The sequence below is a fragment of the Aulonocara stuartgranti genome (genome assembly GCF_965226115.1).
Source record: "Aulonocara stuartgranti genome assembly, chromosome: 7".
NCBI classification, from domain to species: Eukaryota; Metazoa; Chordata; class Actinopteri; order Cichliformes; family Cichlidae; genus Aulonocara; species Aulonocara stuartgranti.
The window spans coordinates 3,870,850-3,886,925 of record NC_138945.1 but is presented as its reverse complement, the minus strand read 5'-3'; the positions used below and the strand labels follow the sequence as shown (position 1 = coordinate 3,886,925).

The 16,076-nt window shown below is 40.6% G+C and overlaps 1 protein-coding gene across 1 annotated transcript in view; it reads right to left on the bottom strand.

The window, feature by feature from the left end:
* LOC309711573 (voltage-dependent calcium channel subunit alpha-2/delta-4-like) overlaps nucleotides 1-16,076 on the bottom strand; it is an 82,624-nt gene that overhangs the window by 4,206 nt on the left and 62,342 nt on the right. Inside the window, exons 29-34 of the mRNA XM_082541988.1 lie at nucleotides 11,759-11,773; nucleotides 11,591-11,635; nucleotides 11,422-11,484; nucleotides 1,625-1,695; nucleotides 1,424-1,499; nucleotides 1,185-1,237 (exon numbers count right to left, since the gene is read on the bottom strand). Coding sequence (XP_082398114.1) covers nucleotides 1,185-1,237; nucleotides 1,424-1,499; nucleotides 1,625-1,695; nucleotides 11,422-11,484; nucleotides 11,591-11,635; nucleotides 11,759-11,773 — 323 coding nt within the window. The remainder of the gene's footprint in view (nucleotides 1-1,184; nucleotides 1,238-1,423; nucleotides 1,500-1,624; nucleotides 1,696-11,421; nucleotides 11,485-11,590; nucleotides 11,636-11,758; nucleotides 11,774-16,076) is intronic.

Sequence of the window (16,076 nt, the reverse complement as noted above, 5' to 3'; positions counted from 1 at the left end):
TGCAGGTTTCAGTCAGTAAAAGTCTTTTGGTTCGGTGATTTAAAAGTTTGAGTCCAGCAGTCTTTAAGTACCACTATTTGATTTATTTTTAAGCTTTAAAAATCTCTCAGTGGTGGAGGTTCAGTTTGCAGTTAAAATGATTTATGCATATTAAAAATGTGAACCACGCACACTGGCTCATTATCCACACCCTGAAGACATGAAGCGGACAGAAGTCTCCCTGGACTTACAGTGTGTTTGCTGTTAACATCATTATGAAGACGTTTCTAATATAATAAGAACAGAAGCACATTAATAGTGACTGAGAGATGTAGATTTCATCCTATGTTATACCTTTACAACACTACAATGAAGTTGGAAACTGTATACAGTACAAAATATACGATAATATATATTTTTTTGTCTGTCACAGATTGAGTGACCCCACAGATTCGTGTGCCTAATCTGTCCATTTCCAGCTCCTTCTTTTATTCTTGTACTCTACCAGAGCAGCTTTGCATGATCAGAATGGGAGGGGGAGCCTTCAGTTTTCAGGCCCCTCTTCTGTGGAACCAGCTTCCAGTTTGGATTCGGGAAACAGACACTATCTCTACTTTTAAGATTAGGCTTAAAACTTTCCTTTTTTCTAAAGCATATAGTTAGGGCTGGACCAGGTGACCCTGAATCCTCCCTTAGTTATGCTGCAATAGATGTAGGCTGCCGGGGGATTCCCATGATGCATTGAGTTTTTCCTTTCCAGTCACCTTTCTCACTCACTATGTATTAATAGACCTCTCTGCATTGAATCATATCTGTTATTAATCTCTGTCTCTCTTCCACAGCATGTCTTTATCCTGTCTTCCTTCTCTCACCCCAACCGGTCGCAGCAGATGGCCGCCCCTCCCTGAGCCTGGTTCTGCCGGAGGTTTCTTCCTGTTAAAAGGGAGTTTTTCCTTCCCACTGTCGCCAAAGTGCTTGCTCATAGGGGGTCATATGATTGTTGGGTTTTTCTCTGTATCTATGAAGCGCCTTGAGGCGACTTTTGTTGTGATTTGGCGCTATATAAATAAAATTGAATTGAATTGAATTGAATCAAAAGTTCAAAATAATCCTTTATTTGATTCTAAGCATTGATTTACATTTGGTTGCACAATCCCGTCAGCGTAGGACATTGTGATAATGTGATGTTGCTCTTTAGCACTTACATCAGCGCGTTGGAGAAGAACCATCTCATCAAAGCCATGATGACGTAGAATGGCTGCAAAAGGTAAAACAAGAAATGAGAACTTTTGGTAGAATAAGATCTTAAAAACCATCAGAAGATTTCTTTAATCTTCTGATGTTAACCATGTGTTGGTATATAAGAAATTTACAACAGATAATATCAATAGTATAAGAGACAAGCCTCTGTTGTCATCAGTAGCTAAATAGTAATGAGACTCACGCTGAGCAGAGGTCGCGCGCTGCTGGCGTGATGGTGGCCGGTCTTGCACATTGCCTGGTAGTCGAACAACGACACTCTGGAAAAAAGAAAACTCAATTTGAATTGTGACAGGAAAAAAGCGTGTTCTATTCTTCATAGTTACCAACATATTTTACAATAAAAAGAAACATGAGTGGAAAATGTGTCTTGAGTTAGTCATACTTTTTAAACATTCCCATCTTGAGCAACGAAGCCATGATGGACCCGTCTACCTCGCCAAAGAAGCGACCAATCTGTGAAAAACAACATGAAGCCAGCAGGCTTTTGTTATTAGAATTCAGCAACATGAAAATTAAGGATCATTTACAGTGTGGAGTACTTTTACAGAGCTGTAAAACTAACAGCAAACTGGAATGGGGAGTTCATGGACTAAAACTGGATGGTAATAAAAGTGTCACCCGTCTGCTGAGCACCAGTGATACCTGTGAGGCATCTCTGCAGGACCCAAAGGACACTAAAAGGTAAAACCCACAGCAGCCAGAGCCTGCTCATCATTGGTCAAGAAATACAGTTTCTGCTTTATCGCAAAACTTCAGAACAGTTTCTTTCCTCAGGCCGTGAGACCACTGAATCATCTTTCACACTTTGTTTTAATGTTGAGATTCAGTTTTGATTATTTTATTTTGGATTTTTTGTGTTAGTTTCATTTGGTGAAACAACACTACCATGTCTATGTGCAAGCTGCTGTTTCATAATAATAAGTGATCGTGAATCTCAAACAGCTACATTGGTTTGAAAGAAGAAATGAGGGAACAACAGTCTCTTGACAAGCACCTTTTAAATGACTTTAACTCCATGACAGTTTTTGCTGGAGACAAAATTCTAACTATTCTGGTAAGAATAGAAATGAAACGTTATGTTTATTTTTTATCTTTTTTGTATCCCAGTAGCACAAAACATTCACTGGGTACTGCTGTTTGAACACAGGTAGAAAAATCAGCTCCTCTTAGATTTTGCCATGCCCAGTTCATAGTACCATAACTCCCAGACCACTGTGGGCTGGAGAGAAAATAAAAATGGTTCCTAAAAATGAGAATTATTTTGTAATCTTGCAGCCAAAATTACACAATAACTTACTTGGGTGTTAAACGGTAAAGTTATCATGCTGACCCATCCATCCACCCTTCCCTCCTCTGTTACTCCTGTTATTATTACTATAGTCACCAGAGGGCGCTGTTGCCATAAAATGAAATTCTTGGTCATGTGCTCAGGCCAAATGACTCTACATAAATGTCAACCAGTAGCCATTTAGCTGGTAATCTAAGTGCATGCACATCCTTAAAAAGTAGCCTCAAATTAAATTTCCTACACTCAACTTTCCTGAGTTTGTGGAAAACATTACTCTCTTGGCAGTCTCATCTATTCTAAGATAGCATGTAAATAGAACATGATCAGTCAGCAGGTTTACATGAAGATAAGGAATGTTTCAGACACATTTAAAGTCACTGCTGCGTTCAGCCTGAGAGTCTGCAGTGTGTCGGCTCTTTCCGGCGCTCAGCAGCAGCAGCAGGACCAGAGTCTCTGAATTATTCAGAGCATTTTGTCTCAGCGGCTCTGTTCACGTTTACAAGCTGCTCTCTGCCCACACTTCATCTCTGTCTGGACGGATTCTCCCAGCAGCCTCGGAGGATTCACAGGTTGCTGAGTGTTGGCAGTTGGATGCTGCTTACACACCAAAGTTGACCCTCTGTTTTCCTGGCAGCAGCAGTTGCAGCAGAGTGTAAACACACTGAACTAAACAAAAGCACAACGAGTGCCAGGAGCTCGGCGGGCGCGCAGCAGCAAAGGCAACCAGGCAGGTTCAGGTTTCCATGCTGCCTCTGAAGGGCTTCAACCAAAACTGGCTCATTATATTTAACAGGCTGAGAAAATATCCACCAGTAAAGATCAGGATTCATGAAATCATTGTCTAAACAAAAAAGCAGAAACTTTGATTTAAAGAAAAATTAAATGTTTTTCAGACAAAATTTTTCTGGAGAACCTGCAAATCTGTGAGTTACAAGTAAGGCGTTCACAATAAGTTAAAAGCCGGCATGGTGTAAGGTTTATTAGAAGAACAACAGCATGCTTGGATCCTAAGTGTGAACCCTGAATGCTTTCAAATATATATATATATATATCTGTGTGTGTGTGTGTGTGTGTGTGTGTGTGTGTGTGTGTGTGTGTGTGTGTGTGTGTGTGTGTGTGTGTGTGAAAACTAAGGAACAACCTACATGACGAAAAAATGAACCCACTGTGAAAAGTGTCAAAATTGCAGTTCCTCTAATGTCCACTAGAGGCTGGAACATAAACTGAGTCAGTCCCCACAGACTCCCATGTTAGACTGTCCAACTCTGTGGCATTAAAAATCAACACATAAAAACAGTTTAGTTCATAGTTACAGTATAATCACAGTATAATCTCAAATGTATGCTTAGCCTCAGATATTTGGAAGAAAATGTACGGATATATGCGAAGCTTCCAAACATGGTCCAAGAGAGGAAAACACAGGAAGCAGTTAGGAAACCTGCCGAAATGTAACAACAGGTGTATGACTTGGCCTCCAAATTCCTTAACCTAATTCGTTATTCAATGCAATCCATCTTGAGATGGGCTGTAAAAACAAGCCTAGTATCCAATATCTCATATGTCATGTCTTGGTGACCTAATAGGATGATCTGATATCCTTGTGTTGGTGTTGTTCCCACATCATCATAATAAATGTTGTTCCAGGTTCAACATTGCAAGTGACCAATCACATTGTTGTGACGTCATACTTTTGCAAGCCAAGCGATTCATTCATTTATGAAATTCCAATGTTGTAAGGACGATATGTATAATGCTTAACGTTTATTAAAGAACAGTATCCTGAAATGCAAAGAATTCAAATTGCTGGATCGGTGGACAGAGGCGGTTTCTCGCAATTTATGTAGATTTTTTAAGGCGTTTTTTTCCGGTCGCAAAAGTATGACATCACAACAATGTGATTGGTCACTTGCAATGTTGAACCTGGAACATTTATTATGATGATGTGGGTACAACACCGACACGAGGATATCAGATCGTGCGTGACTAATATCCCAGGACCTTTGAGGTCTTCTGAGGTATTTGGGCTGTTTTGGTGTCATAAAGTTTAATTCTGAGAGACTATTGTTCTAAAATGTCCAAAGTATGTACAGTCCAACAGTTTCATTCAGTCAGTTTCTACTTTTTTAGTTGTAAGTAGTTTCCAGTAATTATGTTTCCCCTTACAGGTTCGCTAGCAGGCTACAGACTCCAAGACGTGTTCATTTCATCACATTATCACACCTTATAGTTGTACTTTTCAGTCTAACCTGCTTTCAGCCCCGAGGTTGAACACTGTACTCTCACAGCAGGTTCTCAGACAGGATCATTGATCATCACTCGGACGTTTCCTCCACACATGGCCAGCACCACCCAAAACAAGCCTTCTGTTTTGCTTTGTCACCCTGCTCACTACACCTTCTCTTGCTGACCCATTTCTTATAGTCAGCACTGACTTAATTTCTCTGCTGATTAAATATTTACCATGCCCTGCACAGCGGCTTCGGCATCGGGGTGGATTCGGGGCGTTTCCGCAAACTTCCTGCAAATCCCAGAGCTCAGCAAAACATCGAGGAAGTGCTTCATCATAATATCTGCTTAGTAAGACCACTGGGAATGCAGGAGGCATGCAAATAGTGAAGAATGAGCTGATTCTGGCTTTAGGGTTACAGAATATTTTGCTGCTGCATGTAGCTGATGTTTCTCCTTTTAATCATACTTGAACACAGCTCTACTAGAACGTCTAGTTTTCATTTAACAGCAAATATCTCACTGCTACTCATCAGATATTGCACCAGTTGAACAAAAACATCCAGTGGCATTGCATTTGCAACAGCTCAACCTAAAAGCTTCTCACCTCCATGGGCACTTGTTCACTATGTGTTTTAGTTCCGTTCTTTTTGTGAGGGACAATCCACAAAAACATTAACCTCATGTTTAGCTTGTAGTCAGCTTCCATCTGCACTTCCTGGACAGGAATGTAGAACAGTATAATACAAATACACACATATACATATACAGAGGGCATTAAACACAAATAGAATGATGTAATAATTAGCCTAACAGCACACTTTAATAAACATAACAAGACAATTTCTCCATCACTGTCCTATCTGAATCCAAACATCACAGGCTGTGTGATATAACCATTTTTAGAGGTTTAGAATTAAACAACAAGGCACATGCTTCCACCCTCACACTCGCTCTGCATCTCCATTTTGCTTTCAAAGATCTCCTGCAGCATGACCGAGATACCACCTTTATTCTTTGTACAGGCTTTATAAAGACATTATAAGGGAGTGACACACCTTTCAGGTCTGAAAAGTGCAGCCAAGGTGGAAAAGGCATTAAATCTGCATTCTTTCTAATGACCAGCAGTGGCCGACTACTCTGGCTGCAAGAAGACTTACGTCTGTGAGATTACAGGCTCTATTTGTAGACATCCTGCTTCATTAAGAGACTTCACTGACCAATCGTGATCTCACGGTGGCTACGTCAGTCACAGGTATCTGGGTCAAGACTTCCCATTTCCTGTCCCCCGGACACCATTTATGAAATCAGATATGTGTTCATACATGGTGAATAGAAATGCAATGCAACTGCTACACAACTACAGACTGCTGAAACATGAAACATTAAAAGCAGCCCTAAAACTCTCATCCCTTGCCTACAGATTGTTCATGGCCAGTTTGAAGAAATTAATTTTGATAATTTAAGATAAAGTAACTCACTTTGGCTTTTGTACAGATGTGTTTAAATCAAGTTTCCTGAAGATTTTAAATAGAGTGACCCAAGGCTTAATTTTAGGCCCCATTTAATTTTTTTTCATTAATAAAATAGGAAATAGGAAATAATATGCCTACAGATAAAAAGAGCACCTTTATGCTGATGACACCATACGCTGCTTAGTTGGCTCTTCTCTGAATGAAATGCTGAGGAGCTACAAGTTGCCTTTCAGCAGCTGAGGGTATTATTTTGAAATTTAAAATGGGTTCTTAATGGTAATCTTAAGAGCTTGAAAAAAGTAGGTGTCTGGACTTCTGAAGCCTTTTAAATGAGAAATGTAACATCTTTCCAAACCTAAAGACATCCAGTCGCCTTCTTTTTTCAAGCCTTTCCAGGGGTGTCGAAGTCCAGGCCTCGAGGGCCGGTGTCCTGCAGGTTTTAGATCTCACCCTGGGTCAACACACCTGAATGAAATGATTGGTTCATTACCAGGCCTCTGGAGAACTTCAAGACATGTTGAGGAGGTAATTTAGCCATTTAAATCAGCTGTGTTGGCTCAAGGACACATCTAAAACCTGCAGGACACCGGCCCTCGAGGCCTGGAGTTGCCCACCCCTGACCTACACGGACATATCTACGCAATGCTGACTAAACCAAATTTATGTTGTTTTCCCATGTACAGCTGTACTGGAGGCAAGTTAAAAAGCTGAAATACTTTAAGCGAAGCAGCAGATGTGGGATTGGAACATGGCCGCTCTGTACCAGAGTGTGTATATGTTGAGTTTGTGCATGTATGGAAGTTTGGTAGGTTCAGGATTAATCCTCAGTAATGTGGCTCTTAACAGGCTGGGTTAATCCAGAGTTAACGAGCAGCTGTCAGATGGACAGCAAACTCGCAGTCCTCACATTTCTTTACTGGATGACATCACCTTATGGTAACACGCACTATATTGCCAAAAGTATTGACTCACTCCAAATAATTAAATTCAGGTGTTCCAATATCTTCCATGGCCACAGGTTTTTAAAATCAAGTACCTAGGCAGACTTCTTTTACAAACATTCATGAAAGAACTGGTTGCTGTCATTGAATTCCAGGGTGGTACCGTGATAAGATGGAGTTCAGCTGGGAAATTTCCTTGATGCTAAATATTTCACAGTCAACTTCTAGTGGTATTATAACAAAGTGGTGCTGAAGTGTATAGTGCTCAGCGGTCGCCAACTTTCTGCAGAGCCAGTCACTACAACCCTCCAAACCTCATGAGATTAGTTTAAGAATAGAGCTTTATGGAATACCTTTCCATGGCTGAGCAGCTGCATCCAAGCCATACATCACCAAGTGCAATGCAAAGTGTTGGATGCAGTGATGTAAAACAGTGTTCTCTGGAGTGAAGAGTCATGCTTCTCCATTTGGCAATCCGATGGACTAGTCTGGGTTTGGTGGTTGCTAGGAGAACGAAACTCATCTGACTGCACTGTGCCAAGTGTACATTTTCATGGAGAGGAGATTATGATGTGGGGTTGTTTTTCAGGAGTGAGGCTCAGCTCCTTGTTCTTTCTAAACAAGTTTTAAAACTTCACTTTCACATAGCAATAAAGTACTGTGCAAAAGTCTTGCCCCTCATTTCTTTATATTTTGCTTCCAAGGAGCCAGACTTCTTGGTACATTTTTGAAATGGTCTTAAGCAATAATTCTGCGAGGAGGAAGCAGGAGTACCTAGAGAGAACCAACACAGACATGTGGAGAACATGCAAACTCCAAACAGAAAGGCTTCAGCCAGGTGATGGATTTGCACCCAGGACCTTCTGTGAGGTAACAGGGCTACCAACCATGCTGCCCAAACTGGTCACCATTTCAGGGAGCAATAAACCTAATTCCTAGTTCCCATTTTCCCAGCAAAATATAAAGAAATGAGGAGTGGCTTAACAGTAACGCCCACTCACATCTTGGGTCATTTGACCTCAGGAAATTGATTAAAAGTGATCACCCAGAGGTTGAGGCTGCTGCACATTCAACTTCTGGGCATTGCAACTACTTGCAATCAGTTTATAACAACAACAAAAATTCATTGCAATCAACGAGCAACCACCTGATCTTCCAAGCTGTAATGAAGTTGCACCAACATGAGGTCTGCAAATTACCACATCACATCATTATGTAACAGTTCTAATGTTTTGGTTCTGTTATATAAATAAATATTAATGGAAAAAATACTGCTACAGATTTTAAAACTGAAACACAACAAAAAACTATATAAAAAATATAATAAATGTCTGCTGTCTGGCTCTGCCATCAATCTGTGGAGTAATTTTGAAAAAGCTAAAAAAGGCAGCTGTGCTGATGCAGTAACACTGCAGAGGTTCATGAGACTTTCAGCTGTGTGGTTGCAGACTAATCTACTCTTTTTGCATTTCTTAATTTGCTGCATTCTTTGTGTGAATTAGCAGAGCGACAGTTATGTTTTCTTGTGGGATTAGTAGAGATGCTGATTGCATTAGCACTCTGGGTTGTACCATTAATGACGCCATGATGCCGCCAAGTCGTGTGGCTTGTGGAAAAACAACAAACAACTTTTAAAACGTATTTTAGGACTAACTCAGAAGTCTTGATGCAGTTTAAAAAATATCAGATTTGAAAAGCAATTCCATACATAAGTTAAGAATCCCCACTGATTTAGACAGAGATATTAAAATGACTGCCCATAGGCCTGTCGAGTGGCAAAACTTCCTTTTAAAACTAAACTGTCAACATTAAAAAATAAATCCTTTGTGTTTAATTACAGTGTTGTCCTTAAAACACAACTGGAGCTGAAATATCTGCAGCACAATCACTCAAGGCAAAGATTGCAGTCATTCTCATTTGAGAAACATGAAGTACAATTTCCAACCCTCCCTTTTCCTCTGATGTTTTTCATCAGTACTGTAAATATGTGTGATTGTCTTACTGTTCCTCTTCTGAAAGTTTGTGATGATGCAAGTGCGCACTCATGGTGCAACCATAAAGGGCTGATCCAAGAGTTTTTCCCACTTACTTTAACACTGGCCTTGATGGAAGTGGAGGTTTGAGTTTTAATGACGTAGGACAGAAAACACAGTGAGCATGCTTCAGGGAAGTAAGTAAGTTTTCCTTGTTTGCAAGAAAATTCTACTTGCAGGGCTTTTCTCTGAGAAGAGATGAGATGGACTTAAACCCACACGTAAACACAAGTGTGATCTCAGCCTGGCGAAGTCAGATCTATCCTGCTTCACAGGTCAGACGAAGGAGGCAGGCGCAGCAGCTGTGATGTTTACTGTTAATGCATCACACACGCACACAGATTAAGACCCAAACTGTCCTCAAATCCTGTGAGGCATCCAGATGTTGATTATGAGCACATTAAATGGTCCAGAGAGCTGCGTCAGGCTGAGAAATCACCTCCTGACTCTGACTGCAGGTCTGACAGACGGACAACACATCCACGACAATGATCGCATTTTAAAAATTTAAAAATCAAAAATAAACACAACTTCTTGACTCCAAGCAGGTTAAACAGAGGATTCAAAACCCAGTTTTTCTTGGTCAGTTCAATTCAATTTTATTTATATAACTCCAAATCTATAATAATGGTCACCTCAAGGTGCTTTGTAATGTAAAATAAAGACACTACAAAAATAGAGAGAAACTTCAACAATCAAACGACTCAATATTAGCAAGCACTTGGTGACAGTGGGAAGGAAAAACTCCCATTTAACAGCAAGAAACCCCTTGAAGAGCCAGAGCCTTGTTTTTTTTTTCACATTTTCCCTTCATACACAACATCAGGATTTAAAGTCAACATTAGAAAAACAAGATAGGAAACAAGGTTTAGAACAAACAAACAAACAAACAAACAAAAATCTGTTTCAAAAAATGTCCTTGGGGATTATTTCAAATACTCTTATACCAAACACACTACATATTTACAGCCTCTATAAATTCGGTGTAAAGATACTTTTTGACTTTTTTCACATACTCATCTTCCTCCCCAAACCTCCAAGCTGTCTGCTGGAGTTTCCTTCCTGTTAAAAAGGAGTTTTTCCTTCCCACTGTTGCCAAGCACTTGCTCACAGGGGGGGCATTATTGGGGTTTTCTCTGTATTACTGTAGGGTCTTTACCTAAAAGTATAAAGTGCCTTGGAGCAAATGTTGTGATTTGGTGGTATTTTACCTCCTAGGACCTTGTGTCCACATATGTGGACATCACATTTTTCTCAAAGACAAAAAACAAATCTTGTAATTCTTTGTTTTTACATTTTTTAGGTCCCAATCAGCCCAAATAGCAAAGAAAAATTAAAAATGCATGCCATGAGAGAGCTTGGGTCTTAGGAGGTTAAAAAACAAACAAACCAACACTATACTATACTGAATATCGTACACAACTCAAGCTTCTCGGGCAATGCAGCATTTAGCTGCCCCCAGCGTCCTGTCTTTCACCCTCCCTTTAACTGTCTGTTAACCCGGATGATTTGTCTAATGCTACGTGTTGAGAAGCAGGTAGGCACTATTACTGAGAGAGAGAGTACTCGTGCTCCAAACGTCATTGTGAAAGCACACAGTCTATAGGAGAGAGTGACAGTGCATCCTCAGATGTTTGTCAACGCATCCCTGCTATTATAAAGTCACTGCTCGATATCATCGCAGGCCAAAATGACTCTGCAGTGCAGATCTAAAACTGTAGGCAAGGGCACAGATACAGTTGCTGGGTATATTTAAATTTTAAGCACACAAAATTCTGACTTCAAAATACCCACCAACAATTTTTATATATCCAAACAATGTGTAACAGTCATTTAGAAAACAGGGAACTGATGCGGTCATTTGATATTTTCCATCTTTTTCTGCTGAAGTAAACTGAAGTGTGGATGTGACTTTGTGAAAGGACGTAAAGTTTGGTTGACAGAGCAATCAGAGAAAAGTTCGCGCCATGAAATTCCTCACAAGAAGGTTTATTTTATTTGGATCATAGTTTCTGCTGCTGACGTTTTAGTCTGTGTATTTCTTTGGTGGACTTTGAGCATCACAAAGCAGACTGATGGCTCCTGAACAAAATGATCCAGATGGATAAATAGTCCAAAGGGCCAGAGGAAGAATACAGAGATTTGATTCAGAGGTGAAGTGTCCCTTTAAAACGAACTGCCCCACAAGCATAGTGGTAAAGAGTGGTGGATCTTACCTCTCTCCTCTCTTTGGACAGCATGACAAAGCCGTTGTTGTCGACCAGGTAACAGCTCAGATCCTGAACAGGAAGAAGCAGAAAGAAACGGGTCTCTTTAGGATCTTCTAACACAGAGGATGATTTTTAGTGATGAGCAACAAACAAGAAACAACTGCTGTGCACTTACAGCACTGTCACAGCTGAGAGGACACACACCTTCAATGTCTGAACACTGGAGGAAGGGAAGGAAAAGGAAAGTGTGGAGATTTTAGAGAATTTAGTCTGAATGCTTCTTTTTATGGAAAGTAATAAACCAGTAAAAACAACATAATTAATATAATTAATGTTTACTTACATCTGTGTCGTTGGGCTGCAAGATGAAACAGACAGTGAAAAGAGTGATGCATAAATTAAAATGTAATTATTATAAGAAATTAGAGATAATAAGCAACATTTATGTTGGCATCCTGCAGAAAACTAAAGCTCGGCTGTGAATCCGTTTCTGTGATAAACACAGAAAATTTATACGATGCAGGTGAGGACGGATGACAGCAGCTTTCACCCTCACGCTGCTGCAGTTTTTAAATTCAGATTTTTGAATCGAGCTTCCTTAAATGATCCCTTTAATCTGCTTAAACTGTCACAAAGAGCATCTACTTGCATAAGATGTGGTTTTATTTTGGGTCACACACCATCATTTGGTTTAAGAGCACCAACAGCTTCAGTTTCCACTCGCCAGGATCAGTTTTCTGCTATAAAAATGCAAGAAGGCATACTTTTACATCCTGTTTTGAAGACGAGAACCTCTAATCCCCAAACTTTAAACTCCACCGAGGCTGAGAGGTTTTTACTGAAAGGGAATGACACGTTACGAAGCTCAGAAACTGTAAATCAGCTGCAAGAGAATGTAAATGTGTTGAGTCGGTCGGATGAGTTAGTGTCGGCACTGAAGCTATCCTGTAAATACATTAATCCAGCCCGTCACAGCTGTCAGCTCCTATTAATAACATTATCTACACCATCAACCTCCACGGGACATCTGCAGCTCTGCTTCTGCTTCACTTAACTGCAGGGGGGGACGTTTGCAAGGTCAAAGACCTGCGGAGAGAGTGTAATACTAGCCGGCCTTCTGGGGACAACTTTTTCAACAGGATCAAAAGTTTGTAGCCAATTTTCAGCTTATTACACAGCAGGAAGGAAACCTGCAGAGCTCAGTTTGCTTCTATTAGATCTTCACCATCAGGGGGAAAAAAATAAAGTCTGTTTCCTAAATTATAAGGGGCTCTTCTTGTGCTCTGCAGTCGTTCCAGTCCATGACAAAAATACCTCTGCTTGGAGTCACTAGGTAGAAATACAGCAGCAATCTTTCCTTCTCTTTATCAGATGGGAAAAAGGTTTTGTAATTAGCACCTTCTTACATCTATTACAGAGACGATCAAGATCAAAACCATTAACTATTAGATAATGTGTGGCTGGGATTTGGTCCTGTTATCTCCTGTAGCTCCTGTTCCTCTGATTGGAGACACTATTCCTCACCATGCCAGGTGCTGACAGGTCAATTTTTTGTGGGGATTTTCTCAAAGCTGCAGGATAAATACAGTCAGAAACCAGATGAATAATCAAGTTGAAGAGAAAGCCACTTTTATTTACTTCGGTCACAATCCTGATCTAATCACACCTCGATATTTTACATGAAAAGGCTGCAGCACCTTCAGAGTGCGGTTGGCAAGAAGCAGACTTGGTGTTGGAGCGAGCGCTTTACAGCCCATTTCCACAATGCTGGTTGCTTTGAAACATTTAATGTTCAGTCCTTTTCACAGCTCAGGGAGAGGTTGGAGGGCCAGACTGGAGTTGGGCCTACATCTCTTGTTTGGTTCAACCATCTGAGGGATTATCTGCACCACAGTTCATTACAACCAAAGCTCATTGTTATAATTTACTTAAGGGTCTTTCTTGAAAAGAAATCAACACTCTGTTTTGTGTTGGGATAAACAGACGTCATTTACGATGGTGGTCTGCTGTAGTACCAACATCACCCACTTTCTGATATTTCTGTGCAAAAGCTTAATAAGTCCAAGAAGAGACACATGGAGAAGGAAATGAGCAAAAATGGGACCTCTTTAGACTAAATGACCCAACAGGACTAACTAAAGAGCACAATCCATTTCTGATGTATTATTAAGAATGAAATCCACTAGCTTCTGATCTTATTGACTTTATTCTATATGCACATTTTGGTTTAATCCTAATGAAAGGTCGGAGAGAATTATCGCCTACACTTAATGATTTTTGCTCTCTAATGAACAAAAAGGAAAATTGAAAAAATGACCTCTGAATCTGGAGGATTATAACTGAACAGTCACAAGCAAGAATCTCTTCTGTGTCCTTGGAAACTTGGTGACATTTGGTGCTGCTTGTTAACTACCTGGAAGACTCTGGCCCAACTGCAGACGAAGCTGCATCTCCACCACGAAGATGTTTATGATCCCACAGGGGGCGGAGATATAAAACTTGGATGGCTTGATAGCTTATTTACATTTTAGCACCTCTGGCTTTAAATATTCTCAAAAGTCTGCACTGTTTCAGATCAAACCTGCAACAGCAGACAGTTTGTACAAGGTCACAGCCAGAATACAGTTCAGCAGGGAATTAGGATGCTAAAAACAAGCCTCTGTTTGTCCTCTGATACTGTATATTCAGTCAGATCTTAGTTTTTATATCAGAGGACATAGAAAAGTAACACAACTGTGAATCGGTTAGTCTTCAATTCTATTCTGCAATGAAGTTATCAGTGCTGTAACATCAATATCCGATCAATGCCAGACTCCCACCAGGGGCCTGTTCTTCGTACCTCGCTAAGTAAGTTAGCTGGATTAGATTGTTGACGATTTCGCGTGATCTTGGATCGTTCGGTTCCCCGAAGCTCATCCGGGACTTGCTGTCATAGCAACAGAGCCGTAAGCGTAAACCTGCTCGGGAGCAGGTTTACTTTATGTAAACAGGATTAGATCGCGGCCACGCAGGTATGTCCGCTTCATTTATACGAAAGCAACAGCGATAAATAAATAACATCAATGTAACTGAAGATAATGCAGCACTTGATCCTTTTATTGATGTCACACAGATACATACGGGTCATTTCCTAAAAAAGGGAAATGTACTATTAACATTCTATTACATGTATGTGATTATTACAGATGTAATTCATATTTCAGAGTAGTAATTGTAAATTACTTCGTGTAATCAAGATGAGAGACCACGGCTATAAAAGCCAAGGTGGATTTGGGAAGTCTGTCGCAGCCATGTCCTGTCCGTTTACGCGAGCAACCCATTGCGGAAGGTGCAAGATTGATAAGGAGAGTCCTCAGAATTCAGCGTATATTGCGGGACAGACAGGATCCTTTAGCTCAGCGCGACAGTGTGCTCATTGAGAGATATCGATTTTCCCGTGAGGATATTATTTACTTAACCAACTTGTTGACGAGGGGGTGCAGGACCACCACCTGTCTTTTTTTGCTCTGCCCTTTTCTTGGTTGCTGTTATAAACAAACAAACAGATTATTCCAGGGTCTCTTTCCAAGAGACGAAAAGCAATATAAGTGATAAATATTACCATTCTGTAGAATATTCTTATATTTCACTTTTACTTGTTCCCATGTTCTAGTGGGTCCTGTCGTGGCTCTAATGTGAAAGAGGATATAATATAACAATATAATATAATGTAATATAATATTGGATAATATAGTGTAATATAATAAATCTACCCTACCGCCTACTGGTGTTGGCCAGAGGGGCCGATGGCGCGATATGGCAGCCTCGCTTCTGTCAGTCTGCCCCAGGGCAGCTGTGGCTACAACCGTAGCTGCCTCCACCAGTGTGTGAATGTGAGAGTGACTGAATAGTGGCATTGTAAAGCGCTTTGGGTGCCTTGAAAAGCGCTATATAAATCCAATATATTATTATTATTATTATTAAATTACTTACGAGTTTAATTTGTCAGCAACTTTCTGCCAGCCCTCTCTCCTTGCTTTTGCAGCCTTTGCAGTGTTCCCTTGCGTTCTGATTAAACTCTGAAACTCCTGAAATCCCTCACTCAGGAGTTCTTGCTCTGCTGCCGAAAAATACCGAGCCGAGCGCGCTCCTTCGACATTTTCGCCGACCAATCAGAGGGTTGCCGATCAATGTTTCTACTATCGATGCGTAGCCCCTTTTACGACACCCAGTGATGTCACATTACTGCGTCCAGCTGTACTAATCGTCAACGGAAGGTGTGTTCGGAGAACCGGATTAGCGAGCTCACGGTTAGCGCGATGGTTTGATCTTGGATGTGTCATTTGATCTTGGATGTAGTGAGCGACGTACGAAGAACGGGCCCCAGGTGCATGTTGAGGAAGTCTCTGTGTTCAGGGTCAATTTAGCAGAATTTGACAGAAAACTAGTGCCGTGGTCTTTGAAATCCCAGCTGCTCCATCCATTGAAAATGATGGTGTGAATAAGAGTTCTGTAACAGGAAGTGCATGTTTCATTTCACCAAATCAGGGCAGGAAATAAGAAAGAAACAAAGAAATTAAAATACATCCGCATGTTTTATCCACTTTAGAAAAAAGGCAATTAAAGCCTTTGAGCTAATGTTAATGTCAGCTTGAGTTGAGCTGCTGAGTTGGCCCTTAGTC